We start from the raw sequence: 13,525 nt of genomic DNA, 5'->3' as shown, positions 1-13,525 counted from the left end.
TAATCCCAGCACTTTGGGAGGCTGAGGCAGGTGAATCATGAGGTCAGGAGGTGGAGACCATCCTGGCCAACATGGTGAAACCCCATCTCTACTAAAATACAAAATATTAGGCATGGTGGTGTGTGCCTCTCGTTCCAGCTGTTCAGGAGGCTGAGGCAAGGTAATTGCTTGAAGCTTGGAGGTGGAGATTGCAGTGAGCCGAGATTGCGCCAGTGCACTTCAGCCTGGTGACAGAGTAAGATTCCATCTCAGAAACAAAACAAAAACAAAGAAAATATAGGGCTATATTAAATTACTTAAAGGTTTTCTAAGTCACAATAGATGTGGCCTATAAAAATGATTATGTTGGATATGTTATTTCTGAAAATAAACCAAGCAAATTTCATAATATCCTGACTACTCTGTAAATAGGATACATGTTTAGAATAAGACTATAAATATTTGTTGCGTATGAGACAAAATATTATTGAAATAATCTTCTTAAGTGTGTCTCTCCCTTTCCACATTTTTCTTTCCACTGACTTTTCAGAAAGATGTTAAGGTTAATTTTACCTCTGGCAGTGTTTTAGCACCTTATTCCTACCTTGGGCATTCTGTCTGTCACATTCTTCTAGTGTAGTAGTAAACATTACTCAAAATAAATGAGTTATAGGCTGGGCGTGCTAACTCATGCCTTTAATCCCAGCACTTTGGGAGGCTGACGCAGGCAGATCACCTGAGGTCAGGTGTTCGAGACCAGCCTGGCCAACATGGCAAAACCTCATCTCTACTAAAGATGCAAAAAAAATTAGCCAGGTGTTGTGGTACATGCGTGTAAACCCAGCTACTAGGAAGGCTGAGGCAGGAGAATCGCTTGAACCCAGGAAGCGGAGGTTGCAGTGAGTGGAGATTATGTAACTGTATTCCAGCCTGGGTGACAGAGTGTGACTCCACCTCAAAAAAAAAAAAAAAAAGGTTTATACAGTGCTAAGAATTGACTCAGCTGGGTACAGTGGCTTTTCCTTGTAATCCCAGCACTTTGGGAGGCCAAGGCAGGAGGATCACTTACTTGAGCCCAGGAGTTTGAGATTAGCCTGGGCAACATAGTGAGACCCTGTCTCTGTCTCCCTGCAGAAAATTAGATGGGCCTGTGGCATGTGCCTGTTAATTTTAATTACTCAGGAGGCTGAGGCAGGAGGATTGCTTCAGCCCAGATGGTGAGCCAGCTAATTTTTTTATTTTTAGTAGAGACAGGTGTCACCATGTTGACTAGGCTGGTCTTGAACTCCTGATTTTGTGATCCACTTGCCTTAGCCTCCCAAAGTGCTGGGATTACAGGCTTGAACCATCGTGCCTTGCCTTGTTTTTTTTTTTCTTTTAAATTAGTGATGGGGTGTCACTATGTTGGCCAGGCTGGTCTCAAACTACTGACCTTAGGTGATTGACTTGCCTTGGCCTTGCAAAGTGCTGGGATTACAGGTGTGAGCCACTGCCTCTAGGCAGAAACAAGGATTCCTTACAGCCAGGAAATTCAACATAACATATAATTTATATATGTATATATATATATGTATAATTTCACACAGGCATTTTTTGCAAGAGAACATTACTTAACAATACTCCAGCGTAGGCAACAGAACGAGACCCTGTCTCAAAAAAAAAAAAAAAGACCTTATATATATATATATTTTTTTTTTTTTTGAGACAGAGTTTCGCTTTTGTTACCCAGGCTGGAGTGCAATGGCGTGATCTCGGCTCACCGCAACCTCTGCCTCCTGGGTTCAGGCAATTCTCCTACCTCAGCCTCCTGAGTAGCTGGGATTACAGGCACGCGCCACCATGCCCAGCTAATTTTTTGTATTTTTCGTAGAGACGGGGATTCACCATGTTGACCATAATGGTCTCGATCTCTTGATCTTGTAATCCACCTGCCTCAGCCTCCCAAAGTGCTGGGATTACAGGCACCTGCCGCCACACCTGGCTGTTTTTTTTTTTTTTTTTTTTTTTAATTTTTAATTTTTAGTAGAGATGGGGTTTCACCATGTTGGCCAGACTGGTCTCGAACTCCTGATCTCAAATAATATGCCTACCTCGGCCTCCCAACAAGCTAAGATTATAGGCATGAGCCACAGTGCCCAGCCATGATTTAGATTCAGATTGTATGTTCATTGGTTCCAGTCACAATGGTTTACAGTGTTAAGTAAAGCTATAGATTGCATACCACTGTACTTGATTGTGAAGGCTTTTTTTTTCTTGTTTTGAGACAAGGTCTCACTGTGTTGTCCAGGCTGGAATACAGTGTAGTCATGGTTCACTACAGCCTCAGCTTCCTGAATTCAAGCAGTCCTTCTACTTTGACTTTCCACATAGCTGGGACTATAGGCATGCATCACTGCATCTGGCTAATTTTTAATTTTTTTGTAGAGATGAGGATCTCACTGTATTGCGCTGGCTGGTCTTCTGAAGGCTGTTTGTGTTTGCTTGCTTGTTTTTAAATCTTGCTTTCTTTTCTCTTTCTTTTCCCTTCCTTCCCCCCCCGCCTTTCTTTCTCTCTTTCTCTTTCATTGTTGACAAGGTCTTGCTCTGTCACCCAAGATCGATAGCAGGGGCCTGATAACAGCTCACTGCACTCTCTACCTGCTGGTCTCTGGCAATCTTTGTGCCTCAGCCTCCCAATTATTTGGGACCACAGGCGCATGCCACCACACCCAGCTAATTTATTATTATTATTTTTTGTAGAGACAGGATTTTGCTCTCACATATCTGTCCAATCAATAAACAAACACAAAAAAGTTACGATACCCAGGGCGAAGTTTTCTCTAACTCCTCAAAAGGACTTGAATTTAGGACATCTTTCTTACTGAGACATGCAAAGGCTTAAAAGTATGTATTACAATCCAAAACACTCACCACTGTCTAACATTTCTTGTCCAAATGAGAGCACTAATAACCTATTCAAACACTAATAACCTATTCAAAAAAGTCTCTAATTATGAATGTGAAGTTACAAAGAATGTTTTTTTGTTCTTAGATCTATAAAGATAACACAAAAGCAGCAAGTGAAAACAGTGCATAGTTTCACTTTCGGCTGGGCCGCAGTGGCTTACGCCTGTAATCCCAGCATTTGGGGAAGCGAAGGTAGGCAGATCACCTGAGGTCAGCAGTGCAAGACCAGGTTGGCCATCATGGTGAAACCCCATCTGTGCTGAAAATACAAAACTTAGCCGGGTGTGGTGGCGGGCACCTGTAATCCCAGCTACTTGGCAGGCTGAGGCAGGAGAATCACTTGAACCTGGGAGGGAGAGGTTGCAGTGAGCTGAGATCACGCCATTGGACTTTAGCCTGGGCAACAAGAGTGAAACTCTGTCTCTAAAACACACTTGAGTCCCATTATAACAGAAAACAAGAGATAAAGACAAGAGCACTATTGTTCTCCTAGAGCTTAAAATGAAAATGTAAGAGATAACCATAATATAAATACAGTCAATAAAATGTCACTGCATTCCAGCCAGGAATGCAAGTGATTCTCCTGCTTCAGCCTCCCGAGTAGCTGGGATTACAGGCACATGCCATCACTCCCAGCAAATTTTTGTATTTTTAGTGGAAATTGGGTTCACAGTGTTGGCCAGCTGGTCTCAAACTCTTGACTTCAAATGATCCACCCCCCTCAGCCTCCCAAAGTGCTGGGATTATAGGCATGAGCCACTTCACTCAGCCGAGAGAGGTTTTTTTTTTTTTTTTTTTTTTTTTTGGTTTTGTTTTTTGTCATGAAAGGATGTCAAATTTTGTCACATACTTTCTCTACATCTATTGACATGATCATGTGATTTTTATCTTTCATTCTGTTAATGTGGCATATCACATTTAATGATTTTTATATGTTTAACCATCCTGGTATGCCAGGATGAGTCCCACTTGGTTGTGGTGTAAGCTTTTAATGTGCTGTTCAGTTCCCTTTACTTGTATAAAAACTGGCATTTTGAATGTTACAATGTGGCAACTTTGGTTGTTGCTGTTTGCTTGTTTAGGGACTTTTCTAAATTAATTTTATAAAGTCTGTATTTCTTGTCAATTGTGGACATTGAAGTCTGTGTTGTGATAGCTTAGTGGTCAGCTAGTGATTTCCATTAACTTCTAGAACCTCCCCTCCTCTCAAAACCCCTCCAAGTGTTTGCAGATTTGGCTCTCTAATGGAGGACTTCCCATGCTTAGCTGGGCAGTTTAAAATTGTCTTAGCTTTCACTTCCTGCTTGCGTAGATACTATCAGCCAGAGTTAAGAATTTAGGGTTTTCTCAGATTTTTCATGAGCATGCAAGCAGTCACAGGCTGGAGTGCAGTGGCACGATCTGGGCTCACTGAAACCTCTGCCTCCCAGGTTCAAGCAATTCACCTGTCTCAGCCTCCCAAGTAGCTGTGATTGCAGGCCTTCGCTACCAATTAGGCATGCCTGGCTGTTTTGTATTTTTAGTAGAGACGGTGTTTCGCCACATTGGCCAGACTGGTCTTGAGCTCCTGACCTCAGGTGATCTGCCCACCTTGGCTTCCCAAAGTGCTGGGATTACAGGCATGAGCCACCGCACCCTGCCTTTTTTTCTTTTCTTTTTTTTTTTCAGATGCAATCTCGCTCTGAAGTCCAGGCTGGAGTGCAGTGGCGTGTTTCGGCTCACTATAACCCCTGCCCCCCAGGTTCAAGCAATTCTGCCTCAGCCTGCTGAGTAGCTGGGATTACAGGCATGCACTACCATGCCTGGCTAATTTTTGTATTTTTTTTAAATTCTGTTTTTAAAATTTATTTTATTATTATTTTTTTGAGATGGAGTCTCATAGTTGCCTGGGCTGGATGCAATGGTGCAATCTTGGGGCTCACTGCAACCTCCGCCTCCCTGGCTCAAGCGATTCTCCTGCCTCAGCCTCCCAAGTAGCTGGGATTACAGGTGCCCGCCACCACGCCTGGCTAATTTTTTTGGTATTTTCAGTAGATACAGGGTTTCACTGTGTTGGCCAGGCTGGTCTCAAACTCCTGACCACGTGATTCACCTGCCTCAGCCTCCCAAAGTGCTGGGATTATAGCTGTGAGCCACTGTGCCTGGCCTAGATTTAATCATTTTAATCATGTATGTAGTTGTATATAATAGTCAGACCTAAGAGTCTGGTGCTCAGGGGAGAGGATGGAACTTGAAGTGTAGATTATGCATTCTTTCTACTCTGTTTTATGCTGTTTTAAAAATTGTACAAGTCGACAATGATACGTTTTATTTTTAGGACTTCAAATAAAACATACAAAACTACAGTTACGTATGACCACCTAGTTGACTACACAGATGCCCTTCTCCACAATGGAATGTATACTTTTTCTGCATTTATTTACAAGTGTTTGTACCCATAGCAATGTCTAGTGCTTTAGTTTGCAAAAATAATATGCTGGACATATTCTGCAACTTTAAGGCTGTTCTTGGGATCTCTCAATTTCAGCCATTAATAAGTTACTTATTTTGATAGCTGCATAGTAATCTGTTCTGTGATATGAATATGTGATTTGATTTAAATAATATATGAATATGCCAATTGATAATATAAGTTGTTTCTAATTTTTTTGATATCATACAAATAGTGATTTTTTATTCTTTTCAGGAATTTAAAATGCTTGATGAATTTTAGTTATATAAAATCAGTATGTATATGTATATAAATTATTGACATTACTAGCATGTTTTTGGCAGAGCACATCACAATTCTACCATAATGATTCTCAGTAATTATGTGGAAAGTCATTGTTCTTAAAAATGTTTGCAGTTTATGCTTTCATTAATCTTTTCTACATGAAGTTAATTTTATTTTTAAAATATATTTAATTTTTATAGAGATTTAAAATTTTTTGCAACTTTGTAATTATGGTTAATTTATATTTAGAGTAATTTATACTGTACTATTAGAAAGGGCATTTTATTGCAATAAATTGTTAGTAGAGATGAACATCTGTTGATGCAGATGAGTACCTTTATTAAGCAGAAAATCAGCACCCAGATATTGGACACCCAGATAGGGGACTTTTCTCACTGCCTCTTAATTTACTTTTCTTGATATTGTCATTTTTGTTTTGAGACTGAGTTTCGCTCTTGTTACCCAGGCTGGAGTGCAATGGCGTGATCTCGGCTCACCGCAACCTCCGCCTCCTGGGTTCAGGCAATTCTCCTGCCTCAGCCTCCTGAGTAGCTGGGATTACAGGCACGCACCACCATGCCCAGCTAATTTTTTTTTTTTTTGTAGTTTTAGTAGAGACAGGCTTTCACCATGTTGACTAGGATGGTCTCGATCTGTTGACCTCGTGATCCACCCATCTCGGCCTCCCAAAGTGCTGGGATTACAGGCTTGAGCCACCGCGCCCGGCCGATATTGTCATTCTATGGCAAGCAGGCTTTTGGATATTGAAGAGGAAGTAATAATTGTACATAATGTAATAATGATGTCTTTGAAGACCCTTTGTGTAACAAGCCGTTTGAGTCAGAGTAATATCTTGTGCAATGTGGTGCTAAAGCTTTTATGTTACATCTGGTTTCTTTTATTAATATATTCTGGGTGACTACTAATGACTTTATGATGTATACTATATTTAAAATAAAAGGGTCCTTTTAGCAGATTGTAGGTTATAAAACATCTGAAATAATGCAATTTAAACAAGGTAAAGGAAGAAATATATGTATCGTGCCAAGAAAATGAGCTAGTCCCTATGGTTGAGAGCACATTTTAGCTTTGAGCGTTTTTGTATGTAAGCACAGAAAGAAGTAGGTTGGATTTTATAGGGTTCATCTCAGTAGGAATTAATTGTTGAATTTCATTTGGGCAGAACTGAGAAGCCATAGGAATTGTTTTAATATTTAAATTTTTTAAAAGAGACCTACATTTGCATAAAAACATTCAAGACAACATTTACAATTTCAAGGCATTTTGTTTGCCTTATTGAATTTGTGTACTTCTTCTTATGTAATACCTGGCACACAGTAAGTGCCAAATATATTTAGTTTGAATTTATTTTTTTATTGTATCTTATTTTTTCTTTTTTGAGATAGGGTCTCCCTCTGTCGCCCAGGCTGGATTACAGTGGTGTGATCACAGCTCACTGTGGACTTTACCTCCTGGACCGGGAGTGGTGGTGTGCACCTGTGGTCCCAGCTACTCAGGTGGCTGAAGCAGGAGGACCCCCCAGCCCAGGAAGCTCTCCATAACACCCTAGCCTGGGTGACAGAGTGAGACCCTGTCTCAAAAAATAAATAAGAAAATAAAGTTGGTTGGGACATGTTATATAGATGTTCCAGGTTATAATACTCCAGGTTATAATCATCTGTACCCCATTGCATGATGGAGTGATCATTTTGTGATCCATCCCACCCCAACTCATGCATGCTAATAGTTATGCATGCTTTTTCTCCGGTTTATCTGCTTTCCTTTTGTCAAATGATTTTCAGTGAACCTTCACTGGGCAAAGGGGAAGTCTTCCCCTGGCCCCTATAGTACTAGCAAACATTGACTTCTAAATGGGTAACTTGGCCAGGTGCAGTACTGTGGCTCATGTCTGTAATCCAGCACTTTGGGAAGCCAAGGTGGTAGGATCACTTGAACCCAGGAGTTTGAAACCAGCTTAGGGCAATATAGTGAGATCCCAAAAATTAGGTGAGTATGGTGGCACATACCTGTAGTCCTGCCTACTTGGGACTGGATAATATCCTCAAAGGAATCAATTTAGACAGAAGAGGGAATCACTAAGCTCTAGGATATGTCAACATTAAGATAATTAGAGAAAAGAAAAGGAATCTTCAGAGGATACTGAGAAGGAGCAATCCATGTGGTAGGACACAAACCTGAAGAGTGTATCTTGGAAACTGAAGGGAAGAAAGTAAAACACGGAGAAGGGGATGAACAGCCATGTCAGATTTTCTTAATAAATTAGGTAGGATAAAGACTAGAATTGAAAATTGTGTTTAGCAATGTAAAGACCTTTGGTTGTTACATGGTCTTCAGTAGGAAGTAGCCAGGTTACCACTATTTACATATGTTTTTAATGGGAATTTTTGATGTTTACACTGCCTTCTTTGCCATGTTCAGGTTTTCCAACCTATTGGTGGTATGTCTGACAGTGGATCACAACCTGGTTCAATGGGTAGCCTCACCATGAAATCACAACTTCAGATCACTGGTAAGTTTTAGAAACATTGGCCACTTTACTTTGTTTTCCCCCCGTGATTAAAAAATAATCCTAAGAGGGCCAGGCATGGTGGCTCCCGCCTGTAATCCCAGCACTTTGGGAGGCTGAGGTGGGTGGGTCACTTGAGGCCAGGAGTTTGAGATCAGTCAGACCAACATGGCAAAAACAAAATTAGGTGGACTGGTGCATGCCTGTTATCCCAGCTACTCAGGAGGCTGAGGCGTGAGAAACATTTGACCCTGGGAGGTGGAGGTTGCGAGATTGCGCCACTGCACCCCAGCCTGGGTGATAGAGTGAGACTGTCTCAAAAAAACATAAAAGAACAAAATATTTAATAGTTGTTACATATCAGGTGCTCAATTAATATTTGCTGAATGAATGAATGAATAAAGATATATAGATATATAATTTTTATTGTAGAATATTCTTGGATATTTTACAGTTTTTTTTCCCCTTAAACCTGGGCACCTGGGTAATTGCTATTTTTGTTTGTTTTGTATTGTGTTAATGCTTTGTTGTCATATCCCCTACAGGTTTTACCTATTTATTTATTTATTATTTATAACAGTGCATGATCATGCAACCTCCTGCTTCTGGGACTACAGGGGTGCACCACCATGCCCAGCAAATTTTTTAGTTTTTTGTAGAGATGGGGTCTCACTATATTGTCCAGGCTGATTTTGAACTCCTGGGCTAAAGTGATCCTCCCACTAGGGCCTGACATATTGTAGCATGCATGGGTAGGGGTGGGGTGGATCACAGAATGATTACCCCATCACACAGTGGGACACAAATGATTATATATTCTTCTTCATAGGGGAAAAGGAAGTGGGGAAGTGTGGATGATTTTAGAGGGATGGTAAATGATTTTTAGGGGAATTCGTAGGGCTCAAAGTATGTACGATGGCCTGGGACAAAGTCTGTTGGGCCCATAGAATGGATAGTGGTTTATGTCAAAAGTGTGTCCAGGTCCATGTCTGTTAAGATTTCAGTCAGCTGAGTGGGGTGGCTCATGCCTGTAATCCCAGCAATTTCGGATGTCAAGGTGGGCAGATACCTGAGGTCAAGAGTTCGAGACCAACCTGTCCAACATGGTGAAACCCCATCTCTGGTAAAAATATAAAAATTAGCTGGCTATGGTGGCAGACACCTGTAATCTCAGCTACTTAGGAAGCAGAGACAGGAGAATCATTTGAACCCAGGAGGCAGAGCTTGCAGTGAGCCAAGATTGTGCCATTGCACTCCAGCCTGGGCGACAGAGTGAGAGTACATCTCAAAAAAAAAAAAAAAGACTTCAGTCTTTATATTCCTGCTATGTAATTTTAGTTATTGAAAACTCAGGGAAGGGACCAAAGGTAATTGTAATTATTTTCTTCTTTGGTGGATCTGGACTTAACGCAGATAAGAGAATTTCAGAAAACAACTTCATGCTGTACTTTGAAAGAAAGAAGATTGAGGGAGGGGAGCTACAGGGGTTAAAGAGACCTTGAGAGACTCCTTTATTTCAACAAGTCAAAGCATCATATTTTGGAATATCAGTTTTTGAGCCCCAAAAACTGGTTCACAGAGTTGTGCAACCATCACCACAATCAATTTTAAAATCTTTTCATGTCTCCAGAAAGAAGCCCCGTACTCATTAGCAATTACTCTCCATTTAACCCATCCACCCACAAACCCAGGCAACTCCTGATCTTTCTATCTCTAGATTTGACTATTCTGGATCTTGCATATAAGTGGAATTGTACAATGTGTGGCCTTTTGTGTCTTCTTAGATCAGACTGTTTTCAAGTTCATCCATGTTCATCCATGTTGTAGCATGTATCATTACTTAATTTCTTTTTTTTTTTTTTTGCTAAATAATATTTTATTGTGTGATTATACCACATTATAAAAATCCATTCTTCAGGTCCGGGCACAGTGGCTCACGGCTATAATCCCAGCACTTTGGGAGGCTGGAGGTGGGTGGATCATGAGATCAGGAGTTCAGGACCAGCCTGACCAACATGGTGAAACACTGTCTCTACTAAAAATATAAAAATTAGCTAGGTGTGTTGGGGGGCGCCTGTGGTCCCAGAAGCTCAGGAGCCTGAGACAGGAGAATTGCTTGAACCTGGAAGGCAGAGGTTGCAGTCAGCCGAGATAGCACCATTGTATTCCAGCCTGGGTGACAGAGTGAGACTCCGTCTCAAAAATAATAATAATTTGGAATTCTTCAAAATGCTAATAAACAAAATGCTAGGAATTTCGTTCCTAGGCATATACCTAGGAAAGCTGAAAACATACATTCTCCTGAGTAGCCGGGACTACAGGCACGCACAACCACGCCCTGCTAATTTTTGTATTTTTAGTAGAGATGTGGTTTTACCATGTTGGCCATGGTCTTGAACAGGAGTTCAAGACCTTGAGCAAACTGCCCACCTCAGCCTCCCAAAGTGTTGGGATTACAGGTGTGAGCCACTGCGCAGGCCCAAAATATTTTTCAAAGCGGGTGCACCATTCTGCATTCCCATCAGCAATATGTGAGTATTCCAATTTCTCTACATTCTTGCCAGTGCTTATTGTCTTTTTTATGATGGCCATTCTAGTGGGTGTGAAGTAGTATCTCACTCTCTGTGTGTGTTTTATTTATCTATTTAATTTTGCCTTTTTCTTTCTTTTTTTTTTGAGACAAAGCAGGTGACAGCCTGCTCTGTCACCTAGGCTGGAATGCAGTGGTGTGGTCATGTCTCACTGCAATCTCTAATTCCCGGGCTGAAGTGATCCTGCCACCTCAGCCTTCTGAGTAGCTGGGACTACAGCCATGCATCACCCTGCCCAGCTCCTCATTGTGGGTTTGGCTTGTACTCCTCTGATGGCTAATGATACTGGTTTAGTTGCTTTTTTTTTAAGAGACGAGATTTCACCATGTTGGCCAGGCTGGTCTCGAACTCCTGACCTCAGGTGATCCGCCTACCTCAGCCTCCCAAAGTGCTGGGAGCCACCGCGCCCGGCCTTTTTTTTTTTTTGAGATGTACTCTCACTTTGTCGCCCAGGCTGGAGTGCAGTTGCAAGATCTTTGCTCATTGCAACCTCCACCTCCTGGGTTCAAGCAGTTCTCTTGCCTCAGTCTCCTGAGTAGCTCGGATTACAGGTGCCACCACCGCGCCTGGCTAATTTTTTGTATTTTTCGCAGAGATGATGTTTCACCATGTTAGCCAGGTTAATCTCGATCTCCTGACCTCGTGATCTGTCCGTCTCGCCCTCCCAAAGTGCTGGGATTATAGGTGTGACTCAGCGTGCCCGGCTGGTTGCTGTTGTTAATTAATATCTTGTCTTTATTTTTGTATCTAATCATTTCATGTATTGCTTCCAGATTAATGTTTTTAATATTCCATCTGATATGTTTCATTCCTGTTCAAAAACCTTAAGTGCTTCTCTTAGACTATGGTATACAATTGCTTTAGTGTGAGCTAAGACCCTTCACGGTCTGTCTCCATATGATCTCTTTGTAGGTCTTTATATGTGAATCATTTCTACTAGCCAGAATGGGTCATTGGATTTTCCTCAGACATGCATGTATTCCTATCACACACAGAAAACCTCAGTCTCTCCCTTTAATTTAATACCATTTATTGTTTTAGAACAGTTGTCATCCTCTGTATTTTAGTTTCAGCTATGCCTGGCTTATAGCTTCTTCTGGATTATGAATATGTTAGGTCACAGATGATACCTTATTGTTATTATCCTCCTCAAAACTTAAAGGCTATTGAATATAAAAGTAGTACTATCTTAAGGTAATCACGTCATAGAATTTTCTTTTGGGATTTCCTTCACTAACTCTGGTCTCTTTCCTTAGCAGTTTCTGATTCTTAAAGAAAGATAATACTATTTCTTAGTTAAGGCCAGATTCCATTTTTTTTCTCACCCCCCATCCTCAAGCTAGCTTGGGTAGCTGTTTTATATCAGACCAGAATTCTTATGACTTCCTTTTGGCAGCTTAAAGTTGAAAGCTTTGATTAGAACAGTCTTTTAAAAGAGTCTGTACTTTTTCAGATTACTTAAGTAATACACATTTTATTTTTTCTGATTAATAAGTTATTCTCAGAGATAATGATTAATAGTTTTTTCCTTTGCATAAACTATCTTATTTGCTATCATCATTATTCATCTTTTTTTACTATGATGATAAATGCTGATTGTACCTCAATAAGTCATAATCCATAGCCATTTCAGATTTTTTTCTTTTTTTGAGATAGGGTGTTACCCTGTCATCCAGGCTGCAGTGCAGTAGTGTGATCATGGCTCACTGCAGCCTTGATCTCCCGAGCTCAAGTGATCCTTCCTCCTCATACCCCTGAGTGGCTGGATCTACAGGTGTGCGCCACCACACATGGCTAATTTGTGTTTTTTTTTACAGAGATGGGTTTTTGTCATTTTGCCCAGGCTGGTCTCAAACTCCTGGTCTCAGGTGATCCACCCACCTCAGCCTCCCAGAGTTGCTGGTATTACAGGTGTGAACCACCTCACCCAGCCCCATCTCAGGTTTTTTAAATCTTGGGTCTAAAATTTTTTTTTTTTGAAATGGAGTTTTGCTTTTGTTACCCAGACTGGAGTGCAATGGCATGATCTTGGCCCAGTGCAACCTCTGCCTCCCAGGCTCAAGTGATTTTCCTGCGTCAGCCTTCCAAATAGCTGGGATTACAGGCACCCACCACCATACCTGACTAATTTTTGTATTTTTAGTGGAGACAGCGTTTTACCATGTTGGTCAGGCTGGTCTTGAACTCCTGATCTCAGGCAATTCACTCACCTTGGCCTCCCAAAGTGCTGGGATTACAGGCATGAGCCACCGTGCCTGGCCTATTCTTTTTTTATTTAAAATGTTTTTATTTATTATTCTTTTTTTTTTTTAACTAATTACTTGCCAATTGGGTCTAAATATTCTGAGAATGCACAAGTATAGGGCAAAAACCAAACACATCATGAGTAATGGATAATATAGTATTAGATATGAAAGAAACAGCATAAGATAAAAGACAGAAGTGCCAAGTTTAATAGAATCAAATGCCCTTCATAATTCATTATTTCTTTAGTTTTGATGCTAGAACGTTTAGAACTAAATATTTTCACAAATCCCCCTAGTGGCATTGTGGGTTTTATTCTGTCTTAATGAGTCAGTTGTAGTATTTATTTTATTGTAAGCTGTTTCAATGCCTTTCTAGAATCACAGAAGAAATAAATATGCAAGTATAAAAAATAAATGTCAACATGTAAGGCAAAAAGGGATAACTGGTCAGGAAAAAGCGCTCAATATTTGACTAGAGTCACTGGGAAATATGGTGATATTTGAAGGACTGCTGCTATTT

The 13,525-nt window shown here is 40.8% G+C and overlaps 1 protein-coding gene across 5 annotated transcripts in view; it reads left to right on the top strand.

Moving 5' to 3' along the window:
* The window catches only part of ITCH (itchy E3 ubiquitin protein ligase), a 150,142-nt gene that overhangs the window by 19,269 nt on the left and 117,348 nt on the right, over positions 1 to 13,525 (top strand). For 4 of the 5 annotated variants that reach the window (XR_004742718.3, XM_035298060.3, XM_035298058.3 and 1 more), the window contains one exon: positions 8,081 to 8,171. The exons of the other annotated variant lie outside the window; for it this stretch is intronic. Coding sequence is in view for 3 of the 4 variants with exons in the window: in XM_035298060.3 (XP_035153951.3) it covers positions 8,102 to 8,171 (70 nt within the window). In the remaining variant the exon portion in view is untranslated. The remainder of the gene's footprint in view (positions 1 to 8,080; positions 8,172 to 13,525) is intronic. 5 annotated transcript variants of the gene reach the window in all.

Source organism: Callithrix jacchus, chromosome 5, assembly GCF_049354715.1.
Source record: "Callithrix jacchus isolate 240 chromosome 5, calJac240_pri, whole genome shotgun sequence".
Lineage (NCBI taxonomy): Eukaryota > Metazoa > Chordata > Mammalia > Primates > Cebidae > Callithrix > Callithrix jacchus.
The sequence above is the reverse complement of the archived record's forward strand: the minus strand, read 5'-3'. Positions and strand labels throughout refer to the sequence as shown.